The 12,030-nt window shown below is 45.6% G+C and overlaps 1 protein-coding gene and 1 long non-coding RNA gene across 2 annotated transcripts; one reads left to right on the top strand and one right to left on the bottom strand.

Moving 5' to 3' along the window:
• Positions 1-775: 775 nt before the first annotated feature.
• On the bottom strand, positions 776-5,368 carry FAM136A (family with sequence similarity 136 member A). Its single transcript, XM_081254615.1, has 3 exons — positions 5,202-5,368; positions 4,147-4,287; positions 776-2,328 (listed from the first exon to the last, which is right to left on the bottom strand). The coding sequence occupies exons 1-3, from the start codon at positions 5,286-5,288 to the stop codon at positions 2,140-2,142; spliced, it is 417 nt and encodes a 138-aa protein (XP_081110741.1). The 5' UTR covers positions 5,289-5,368; the 3' UTR covers positions 776-2,139.
• Positions 5,369-5,471: 103 nt separating this feature from the next.
• On the top strand, positions 5,472-11,864 carry LOC308628074. Its single transcript, XR_014017492.1, has 3 exons — positions 5,472-5,587; positions 8,611-8,688; positions 11,179-11,864. It is a non-coding gene; the product is annotated as an uncharacterized lncRNA (long non-coding RNA).
• The last annotated feature ends 166 nt before the right edge of the window (positions 11,865-12,030 follow it).

Genomic DNA, 12,030 nt, shown 5'->3' with positions numbered 1-12,030 from the left:
CTCCCACAGGAGAATGTCATGCTAAGTCTAGGGTTCTGGTAACAGCTCAGTTAGTGAGTGACCTCTGCACCATAAGAGAGGGTGTTTGGGCCTCAATTTCCAAGACTTTGAATCTAGAGCCCGTGGTCGGTCCTGCAATGCTTGTTAACAATGCCTCCAAAACCCCACTTAACGTACATTGTCTCTCTGTATAAAACGTGAAGTGCAGCACACAAATGATCTCTAATACGATTTTCAAATCAAGAGTGTAGGTGTAAACCGTGGTCTCTGACTTGTTCCTAGTTAAGTTATCCAAAATAGGTGCATCCACATTTATGAATCAGATACAATTGGGATTATAGAAGACTTAGGCCAAAATAGAAAAGCATTAGTGATTTTAAGTAGGGGATGGTTCAGATTCAGTTCATTCCTAATGTTCAGGAATGACTCTATTTAAATACCAGTGATAGTAAAGACTTAAACTCATCTATTTTGTACTCTCTTGGCGCTCAAAATCCCAGGCATTGCATTTTCTCTAGAGGGGTCATAACTGTCTTTTCCCTTTTTTGTTGTTAGTGTTTAGTTGAAGCTAGAGAACTGATGTGGATATTGAATTTTTTTTCAGCCTTATAGTTTCTGTCTTTTTACATTAACAGACTTCAATTTGTAGTGTCCTAGCATGCCCTCAAAGTTCTTCTCATTTACAAGCATCCGAACCATAACATATAACTAATTTTCACTCCCCTGGACCTCTTAAATTTATTTCACACATTACAAAGAGAAGCATCCTGAGAAAGTTATATATTCACTGGCCAGATATAAGCAAAGAAACACAATAGTGGAAGAAAAATTAAGTCATGTATTTTTAAAACCAAACCACTAGGAAAATATATCACAGTCTTGAAACAGCAAACAGACAGGCTATATTATCATTTCAAGTAATAAGTTGGTAAAAACACAAGGTCCTTAATACAATGATAAGGTGCCAGAACTGGGGCAAGAACAACGCATGTCGCACAAGTAGTATTTGGTACCGGAGGGCTGTCCCGTTTTTTGCTCTAAAGGAGTCACAGCTTGCCCCTGAGTTGCTTACTTTTTCTTCTTTGACCTTCGTGTTGCCAAGGGATTGTTTCAACAGAGCTCTGTTATCACAGGGGGCAAAGTAAGCAATACTGGGTTTAGGCTTTCATTCTATTTTGTTTTACAAAAACCAGATTTTTCCAAAGCCAGTACTTCATAACTCTCTTAATTAAGCAGCTAACAATTCCTCTTTCACTGTTCATTCTTGAAGACTAGCATATAGCACAATCAAAATCCCCTTTCCCTTCAAGGGTGAGTGTCACTGCAAGATTGTCTTGTCACTCGGCTGACTCTGCTGCTGACAGCCTCAGGGCTCATCATGGCTGCCAGTCAGAGGGAAGGTTTGCTTCCCCTACCAGTATGATAGCACTTCTTATATTTTTGCAGGGTCTCCAGGCTGAAAGATGTCATGTGTGAGAATTTAAAGAAATGCGCATCCACATCCTGACGGCCAGAAATGAATATCTGCAAGGACCCTTTCAAAGTTTTTATCGAAACTACCTCTCCCAACTATACATCTTAAAGTAGCTTCATGCCCTTGTATACAAAACAAAACCACGCAAAACAAATCCCCAGAAGCCCCCTTTCCCCTTCTAAATTAGTGACCTCATGGATTTTGTTTTATTTCCAGTTTGTGGGAAATGTTGTAGTGATCCTTCTGGTAAACAGGAGGTTGACAACAAACAGAAACACCTCTCCTCACACTCCACCAGCTCATAAGCAGGTCAGATGAACCTGCCAGCCTGTTGGTATCTGTGTACTAAGAGAATCTGGTACCTTGGAGGGCTCTGGTTTGGTACAAGGGAGACTCCCTGTTGCCAGGATAAGCACTTGCCACATGAAATTCAGGCTCACAGAGACTCTCCTGTGCTATCTCTGACCCCAATTTTAGCACCAGGTTTTTTCACTTTCTAGGTTTCAAACACAAAGGAACCAGTGTCCAGAGGCAAGTGATGTAGGCCTTAAACTTGCTGCCATCCTTAATTTCCTCATTCATAAACTTTCCTTAGAAAACCCAAATCCCCATTTCTCTTTTTAAATAGACTCCTGCCTTCAGCCCCGATGGCCAATAGCAGACATCTATTTCCCAATGGATGATAGAGACTCTTTCATCTTCTTGGTCATGGTTGGGATGAGGTTCATGTGGTCATCCACACACGTGGTCACGCAACGCTCCAGCTGCCGCTTCACCTGAAGCTCTTTACTCCCTGCATCAATTGAATCTTTGGCTTTGTCGTTGCAATGCATAGTGCACCGGGCCAGGCGGTCCTGCGGCAAGAGGGAAAAGGGTAGAGGAACTGAAAGGCTGGCCTTTATTTACCAAATGCTTATCACGTGCCAGGCTCTGTGGTACGTATTTTTCTACATATTATGTGGATTGTCTTGATCAATTAAAGTGACACTATCGTGCAATTAACCAAGTCTGTCCTGATTGAAACAGAGGGTGGCACCATGAGGGCCCAGGGAAAGCACCACTAGAAAGCAGGTGAATAACAGAATAAATTGTACAGAAGCCCCTTCCAGGAGGTGAGAAGGAACTAGAGGCTACTGTTACTCAACTACAGACTTTCAAACACCTTGATTTTATAAGGTCTGTACCTGCTACAGAAAAATACTCAATTCAACGAATATTTAATGAGCATCTACTATGTGCTAGGGACTCTTCTAATGTTGGGGAATACAGCAATGAGTAAAACAGATAAAGTTCTTGCCTTCATTGAACTGATATTCCAGTGAGGGGAGAGAGACAAACAAAATAAATAAGTGGAGATGTTGGGGGAAACAGTTGGATATATGAATCTGGAGATCAGGAGTAAAGCTGGTCTAAAGATATGAATGTAGGAGTTGTCAGCATATAGATGATATTTGCTATGAGACTAGAGAACTAGATTGAAAAGAAAAAAGATCCAAGGACAGCCCTGGGCACTCCAGTGCTCTTCAGAGGTTGGAGAGGGAAAAAAAACAGTAAATGAGAACAAGAAAGGAGAGAGGAGAGAGGTGGAAAACCAGGAGAGTGAGCCATCCTATCCTGGTGGCCAACTGAGTACAGATTTTTAAGGAGGGGGAGAGGAATCCACTGTGTCAATGATGCAGGTAGGTTGAGTAAGATGAAGAATGAGAAATGACCACTCCCATGGAAGGGAGTGGCAAGAGTGGTTCCGGCACAGTGGGAAAGTAAGTCTGATTGGAGGAGTGAAAAGTGAATGGAAGAAGAAAGTTGTATAGTAATTCAAGAATCAAAATTTGAAAGACCCTATCTGTAAAATAAAGTGTCAAACACAAAGAAAGCCCCGAAGTTCCATGATCTTGGAGAAGTTATTCTTTTATAGTGTCAGTAATTTTGAAGAATTTTATACAGAATGTAAAACTGTACCACATTAGATATAATTTTTCCATTTGAGCAGAATCCCAGGCTATGAAAACTGGTTCAGAGGTGGGCCCTGCTTCCCCAAGTTCCAGGAAAGTATATCCAGAGGAAGGGAGTAAAAGGAAGTTGTGGATACCCTTTGCTCCAGAGAGGGATACTGTAGGGGGGCTTCTTAGTGACCTCAAAGAGGCTTGTGAGTCAGGCATCAGTGAGTCAACAATAATAATTCTTCATATAAATGGCCGCTCTTTAGTGACACAGGAGCTGCCCCCTGGGTGTAGCAAGTAGGAGCATCCTGGGTGGGTATATCCACAAAATGACGGCAGGATCTTGTTCTAATCTGTACGCTTTAAAGACTGGCCCATTCCACTTTCCTGGAGATTCTGCTGTTGTAAGAATGAATTAATATGTTTTAGAAAGCTTTATACTGTACAGTACACATATGTATTTGATATTTATGGGGGAAAAAACATAAGGCTCTTGGTCATGAACTCCCTTGGTTAACTCCCTTTTACATTGTTTCTATGGGAAATTTTTACAGCACTCAATCTCCAGGACTTTTTCCAAAATTTGAAACTGTGTAAAGAGTAGTTGGCCATAGGACTGTCACAAATGTTAACACAGAACCAAGACACTAAAGCTAAGAGTTTTGAACAAATGCTTGTCATCTGCAAAAGAGCAACAGCAAGGGCTAGAGTCATTTGTTTGTAATTCCTCACCTGGAACTTCTCCAACTCGCTGGTCACCAGGGCCTGGGCTTGAGCCAGAGGTGCATGGCAGCGCTCAATGCACTGGTGCACTTGCTGCATGGACGCCTGGCTGTCCTCACAACAGCCGGCGCTGCACCGGAACATGAGGCCCTGTGGGGGGGAGGGCAGAGGGAGGTTAGGTAGGAAAGCCTCCGGGACAGAGATGACCACGGAGTGCAACAGAGGCTAGGAGAAGCATCATACCCGCACCTCTCCTTAGAATAGACATCAGGACCTTAAAACCACGAACAGGAACATTATCCTCGGTGCCTAGCGTAGTGTTTCACAGCCTGCTTGCCGCTAGCTCATTGGCACTTGTTGAATCGAAGGCTGGGTGGACAGGGAAGGTGGTGGAGGGTCAGATGAAGCCAAGCTCTGAAAACCTGGCGCCTAAACCACAGGGTTCAGAGGTCAGCAATCTAGTAACCTACATTCCACCAGAGGGCAACTGGTCCACTGACTCCAGGGGCACCTTTACAAGGGAAACCCACAATCCGGTTAGGGAAGCAGGACCAGCAGCCACAAAACATTTAGGAGATCAAAGCGGAACAGCACATAAGCCAGCGCTGTGTGGAGCCAGGTTCGGTGCAACAGAACAGGGCATGACCTGGCCATTGAGGAGGCCGAGCGCAGTCCCCTTTCCGGTCTTTCACCCTGGCTGTGCTCTTTCCGGGCCTCTGGCTGCTCACCTGCAGAAGGGGCCGCGCAAGTGGGGAAGGTCGGGGAGGCCTAACATCTTACACCGGGAGCTTCTTAACCCTGGCCCGGGGACACCCCCTCCCCCGGCCTGGCCTTGGGGGCAGACGGGCGAGGGAGCACAGATTTCATCCGCTCAGCCGAAGCTCCAGAAGTTCTGTCTGAGGGTGAGCCGAGCTTCCAAGGATGCCGCGACGACCCCAGTGACACCCCGACCCGGGTCTGCAGGGAGGGAGGCAGTGGCGCCGGGGATCGTGCGACGGCTGAGGGAAGGGGCCAGGAATCCCGGACCGCCTTGGCTCCCCCCGGGTCGGCCCCCGACCCGCTACCTGCATCTTCCGGATGTTCTCTCTCTCCAGACTCTTCACCATAGAGTCCACCGCCTCCTGCACCCGGAGCTGCTGCAGCTCCGCCATGGCGACACGGCGCTGCTCCGCGCCGCGCCGGCGCCCACATGGACTCCCGGGCACGAGCCCGCCCCCTCGCCGCCTCTTCCCGGGTCACCGCGGCGCGCCCTTTCCGGGCCCACGCCACCGCCTAGCGTCCGAGAGGAGCAACTGCATGTCCGGCGGCTAGCTTCTGCCCGCGCTCCCTGGCCCTTCCACCTGGAGTCCCCGCCCACCTCTCGGCCTTCTTCACCTAGTTCGCCCACCTCCGCCGGCAGTGCAAGCGCCGAGACTGCATTTTTCCCTCTACCTCCCTCCGTCCCTCTTATGTATGTATGTATGTATGTATGTATGTATGTATGTATTTTGGGGTACGCGGGCCTCTCACTGCTGTGGCCTCTCCCGCCGCGGAGCACAGGCTCCGGACGCGCAGGCCCAGCGGCCATGGCTCACGGGCCCAGCCCCTCCGCGGCATGTGGGATCCTCCCGGACCGGCGCCCGAACCCGTGTCCCCTGCATCGGCAGGCGGACTCCCAACCACTGCGCCACCAGGGAAGCCTTGTACTTTTTTTTTTAATTGAAGTATTTACAATGTTGTGCCAATCTCTGCTGAAAGAAAGTGAAAAAATATTTAATATAATTAACATAGCAGATATGTGCGCAGATCTTAGATGTAAACACCTTGATGTGTCTTAACAAACCTTGCCCTTTCCCAGTCAATCCCCGCTCATTCCCTCCCTATCTCCCCACTCCAGACCCCAGGCAACCACTGATCCGCTTTCTATCACGACAGATTACACTTTCCCTTTCTAGAATTTATAAATCATTCCTATGTACTTTTCTGGGGGGTTTGGCTTCTTCACCTAACATAACGCTTTTGAGATTGAGCCTTATCTTCAGTTCCTTTTTGCTGCTGAATAGTATTCCATTGAATGGACATACAACAATTTGTTTTTCCATTCATCTGTTGATGGACATTTGGGTCTTTCCCAGTTATTAGCTATTCTGAATAAAGTGGTGACTATGAACATCCTTGAGCAAGTCTTTTGTAGACATAGATGTCCATTTCTCTTGGGTAAATATCTAGAAGTGGAACTGTTGGATTGTTGGTAGATGTATGTTTATGCATTTATTTCTAATAAATTATTAACCTCAAAGGAGCAACGCAGGGGCTACAGATATTCAATCGACAATGAAGCATTTATACGGCAGTAACAGTGGGCTGTTTCTGAGCTCCTGGAGCAGTTCTATCAGGAATGCCCAACCCCACCTCCAACTTTAATGTCCTGTGTATTCATTGATTAAACACACGCAGTCGTCCCTCGGTATCCCTGGATTCCGCATCCGCAGATACGGAGGGCCGACTATGATACTTGAGTGTCGGTGTCAGGACTTGGTGTGCGCAGTGGGTCCTGTAACCAACCCCCCGCGGATACCAAGGGACAACTGTAGCTGGTGCGTGCTAGGCACGAGGCACAGCGGTAGGGGCAAGGGTCCACAGGGGAGCTTTGGTGAGGGTGAAGGGAGCAGACAGGTAGTGTTGGAAGAGATGTGCTAATACGGGGTGACCGCGGCTGGCAAGAAGGAAGTGAGCAGTTCAAGTGTCTCAGGAAAGCTTCCTTAGAGGATACGACAAGTGGGTGTTTTTGCCTGGCACACGAGACGGTGAAGAGAATGCCATACCAGGCACGGGGAGCTGCCTAAACAAAACAGAGTGTGAAACAGCGTGAAGCTTTGGGGAAGCCAAGTGGTTTTGCTGACTTGGAACCTGGAGTAGAAAAGGAGAATAATGAGTGAGGGACACAAGGAAAAGGGGCCTTGACTTTGGAATTTAGGCATTTGCTGCCATCGGGCACTAGATGGCAGGAGAACTCTGGTTTGAGTGCAGTGGGCCGCTTGATAGCCCAAAGACTTCAAGCCTCAGGCCCTTCTCTAGCCCACGGGCTGGTGACTTCCAGGAAACCACTGTTCAGCATCTGAAACATCCTTTACACTTCAAGGCAGTCTAGAGGCGGCTACCAGCAGCCTCTGGAATTAGAATGACCCCGGCTATTACTGAATGTGCCAGGCTTTGTTTTAAGTTCTTTATATGGGTTATCTCATTTAATACCCACAACAATCCTATGAGGTGAGAACTTTATTATCCACTTTTCTCCTGCTTAGGGCAGAAAACTGAGGTCTAGGGAGGTGAAGCCATTTGCCAAAGGTTGCATATTTAGAAGCTAGAATCGGTGGAGCTAGACTTCCAACCTGCATAAGCTAACTCCAAACTGTGAAGTAGGAAATCTCTGTTATGACTGACAATGTTTATACTTATGTTTCCGTATCCCATGGAGAGTTCTTACTTTCTTCGTTATAGAACAATCTGAAATGTCTCACCTTTCCCCCTTATTTCTAAAATGTCAGATTGAATCTCTCCAACAAGTCCTACTTTTAGGAGCCCAGTTAATCACACTAAAATGAATTTAAAAGTCCTTGAGTAATGCAGCCTTACTAGTTCGTGTATATGAAATGAATGGTTCTTTAGTATATTTATGAAAAATGATTCCTGACTTCATTTGGCTTTGGAAACCTTCATGGTGGAAGCAGTTTAATCTCATTTTAGGAAGCTCAGATACCTTGTTTGTGTTGTTTTCCTGGTGCTTTGGGAGTAGGAAACTGAGGTTTCAGGATTCGAGATCTTGTCTGGCCCAGCCTTGGCTGACTCACTGGAAACAAGTCTGAGCCCTTTCAGGGTCCTGGATGGTCAGTTGTATAATCTTGATGCCCTTTCTACCTCCCCTGCATGTGACGCTCTGCCCTCAGACCCTGGTTGTGGCCCAACAGCGTCCGAAATACTCCCAGCCACTCTGCCAGAGAAAAACAATGGCAATAGATAGACCAAGACTCTTTCTTATATTCAGATATGGGTGGGATAAAGGGGGCCCTGGGACCTTGGGATGATAGGAGGAAGTGAAATTTGCTCATTGCTGTCACCTTGACTGAACTTCACGTTAGCAATGGGTGACAGCCAGAAACCCCTTTGGCCAACCTAGGTTAAAGAGCTCCAGGGGCTTCCCTGGTGGCGCCGTGGTTGAGAGTCCACCTGCCGATGCAGGGGACACGGGTTCATGCCCCGGTCTGGGAAGATCCCACATGCTGCAGAGTGGCTGTGTCCGTGAGCCATGGCCGCTGGGCCTGCGCGTCCGGAGCCTGTGCTCCGCAACGGGAGAGGCCACAACAGTGAGAGGCCCGCGTACCGCAAAAAAAAAAAAAAAAGAACTCCAGATGAACCTCTATGCATCAAACTGATAATTCAAAAAACAATTCTTATGTTATCACTTTCTAGTCATGATATTCTATTCCTTGGTAGGTTAGGAAGTCTGCTGAGGAAAAGAAAACTCTCACACAAAGAATACCACCTTCTGTAGAATGAGGAATTTATCTTTTGGTAAGTCATAGAAATTTTTATTAAAATACATTTGAAGCTTTGATTGAACAGTTATATATATATAATTAAAATAAAGCAAATGTTTTATGATTATAAATATTCTACCATGTAAATATCTCTTGAATCTATTCACATCTCTCCAGCCTACTGTTATCACCCTAGATAAAGCCACCGTCATTATTAATATTATTATTATTTGCCTGGGCTACTACAATTGACCCTGTTTAAATCTTTTGCACATCTTCCGATTGAGTGGTCTTTTACTTCTTGGTTTGTAGAATATATTTATATATTTTTGTAATGGGCTCTTTGTCAGTTATAGGTGTTATAAATATTTTCTCCTATTTGGTGACTTGCCTTTTCACTTTAAAATTGGAAGAAGTCCTTAACTTGAATTTAGTCTTATTTATAATTTTTCCCTTTATAGTTAATTTCTTTTGTGTCATGTTTAAAAATTTTTTCTCAACTCCAAGATCATGAAGGTATTCTTTTTTTCTTTTTTAAAAACTTCCCTCTTTTTAAAAAAAATACATTTACTTGTTTATTTATTTATTTATGGCTGTATTGGGTCTTCCTTGCTGCGGGCTTTCTCTCATTGCGGCGAGTTGGGGCTACTCTTCGTTGCGGTGCACGGGCTTCTCACTGTGGTGGCTTCTCTTGTTGCAGAGCATGGGCTCTAGGTGCGCAGGCTTCAGTAGTTGTGGCACGTGGGCTCAGTAGTTGTGGCTCGGGGGCTCTAGAGCACAGGCTCAGTAGTTGTGGCACACGGGCTTAGTTGCTCCGCGGCATGTGGGATCTTCCCGGACCACGACTTGAAACCATGTTCCCTGTGTTGGCAGGCAGAGTCTTAACCACTGCGCCACCAGGGAAGTCCCCACGAAGGTATTCTTGAGGTGTTTAAAAATTATATTTACTTATTTTTATTCAATCTGTCTTCTTTCAAATATATGCATTTTAAGGCTATAAATGTCTCTCTTCTACTGCTTTAGCTAATAATTTTGTTCAAATATTTTATAATTTCCATTATGAATTCTTCTTTGATCCACAGGTTATTTAGAAATGTATCTCTTAATTTCCTAACATATGGGTGTTTTTTTAGGTAACTTTTTGTTAGCAATTGCAGACGTGACTACATTATGGTCGGCAAGCGTTCTCTCTGTTGAAATTTGCTTTATGGCCTCAAAATAGACTTTTCTGACTGTTCCCTGCTCTCATACGCTCCCCTATCCTGTATTCTCTTAGCATCTTGCACTTGTCTGTGACAGTACTCATCACTACTGCTCCTTACTTGTCTTATGCTTATTTTCTTTGCTAGATTAACACCTCTACAAGGTCAGGGACCATGTGTGTCTTTTTCATTCCTCTTCCTCAATTTTTTGCTCAGTGTCTGGCACATACTAACCCCTCAGTAAAAATGTGTCTAATTAACAAATACATTTATTTATTTCGATATAAATATAATTAACCATAAATATTTGTAAACCAGGGGAAAAAACAATGATAAATGGATAAATAAAAAATTAAAAATCCATAATACTACACTACTATTTTAAATACCACTGTTGGCATTTTTATTTTTGGTTTAAACATGATAAACGTTTATTTCTCATATATCATCTGAAGATAAGCAATCTAGGGCTCATAGGGCAGCTCCATGGCTCTAGTCTCGTTCTAGTTGCTCTGCTGTTCCCAGGGACCACACCTTCAACCACATGGTCTTTTTTTTTTAAATTAATTTGTTTATTTATTTGTTTGGCTTCATTGGGTTTTCGTTGCTGCGCCGGCTTTCTCTAGTTGTGGTGAGCGGGTGCTACTCTTTGTTGTGGTGCGCGGGCTTCTCATTGTGGTGGCTTCTCTTGTTGCGGAGCACGGGCTCTAGGCGCGCGGGCTTCAGTAGTTGTGGCTCGCGGGCTTAGTTGCTCCTCAGCATGTGGGATCTTCCTGGACCAGGGCTCGAACCTGTGTCCCCTGCATTGGCAGGTGGATCCTTAGCCACCAGGGAAGTCCCCCACATGGTCTTGATTTATTTCTTTCCAGTCTTTTTTCCTATGCAGAGTTTTTTTTTTAAACATTGGGGTAATAAAATATATATACTTTGGTATCTTGCTTTTATAATTATAAGTATTTCCACGTCATTATGTACAAATAAAGGAAAAGATAGTATGTGGTTAGTCATCAGTGCTAGGTAGAAGAAGTCTGAAATTATAATACAAATGTTAAGATTTGAGTAAGTCCTAGGATGGAGGCTGGTAAACTCCCAAATGGTTGAGCAATCCAAGAGCAAAGGGGCCACATCTAAGTTCACAGGGCCCCAGGGAGTTGACCAGACTGCACAGAGGTGATGGCTGCATGTTTGGTGTAGGCAGAGGGTCCTTAGGCAGCCCACAGGTTCTGCAAGGCTCAATGTGAGTAGGAGTTGCCCCAGATTGTCATGGAGCCAGACAGGGCCTCAGAGAGTCTGAGACTATCTCTTTCGCATGGACCACCCAGGATGGGAGCTGCCTAATGACCTCCGAGGAGTGGAGAGAAGCACAGAGCCCAGAAGTGGAGGAGAGACAGAGCTGGACCCGGACAGATCTTGTGGTTATGAAGAAGGATGACTCGGCAGCACCTTGGTTCACTCCATGTTCACTTGCAGATGCCGGTGTGGACCGATGCTACAGCTTACCCTCCCCACAGACATTTTGTTAGATGCAGCTCTGGGATGTGTCCCCACATTGATGAAGATTGCATCTCTGTCACCCAGCTGAAAGGAGCTCACATAAGAAATTCTTTAGCCTTAGAAAAATAAAGTTGCATTTCTTTTTTTTTTTTTTTTTTTTGGCGGTACGGGGGCCTCTCACTGTTGTGGCCTCTCCCGTTGCGGAGCACAGGCTCCGGACGCGCAGGCTCAGCGGCCATGGTTCATGGGCCCAGCCGCTCTGCAGCATGTGGGATCTTCCCGGACCGGGGCACGAACCCATGTCCCCTGCATCGGCAGGCGGACTCTCAACCACTGCACCACCAGGGAAGCCCTTCCATACACTTTTGAAATGACAGGGTCCAAACATGGCTTCCCCCATCATCTGGGCCATGCTCTCCTGAGCCTTAGTGGTGGGAAGGGTGGGCTCTGGAGCTGGACCCAAGCTGGGAGCTGAGTGGGGGCTCATCTTTCTCATTTGGGATGTTATCTTCAGTAATAATAATAGCAGCTTCCATTTACTGAGCACTTACTGTGTGCCAGACATACTGTTATCCTCATTCAACAAAGGAGTGTCAAATAAAAAACAAATCCAGACTTAGGAAGGAGAAACTTTAGTTCAAAATGATTATTGTAATGGGGGAGGGGGGCTACTTTAAAAA

The sequence above is a fragment of the Mesoplodon bidens genome (genome assembly GCF_964165515.1).
Source record: "Mesoplodon bidens genome assembly, chromosome: 14".
Taxonomy (NCBI): domain Eukaryota; kingdom Metazoa; phylum Chordata; class Mammalia; order Artiodactyla; family Ziphiidae; genus Mesoplodon; species Mesoplodon bidens.
Note: the sequence above shows the minus strand (reverse complement) of the source record. Positions and strands in the feature narration are given on the sequence as shown.

Bases quoted from the DNA above. Each gene is read 5' to 3' on its own strand.
- FAM136A (XM_081254615.1), bottom strand. From the start codon at position 5,288: ATGGCGGAGCTGCAGCAGCTCCGGGTGCAGGAGGCGGTGGACTCTATG. The intron at 4,288-5,201 runs GTAGCGGGTCGG...TCCCCCCCACAG, and splicing joins AGAACATCCGGAAGATGCAG to GGCCTCATGTTCCGGTGCAG. The intron at 2,329-4,146 runs GTGAGGAATTAC...CTCTTGCCGCAG, and splicing joins GCGAGTTGGAGAAGTTCCAG to GACCGCCTGGCCCGGTGCAC.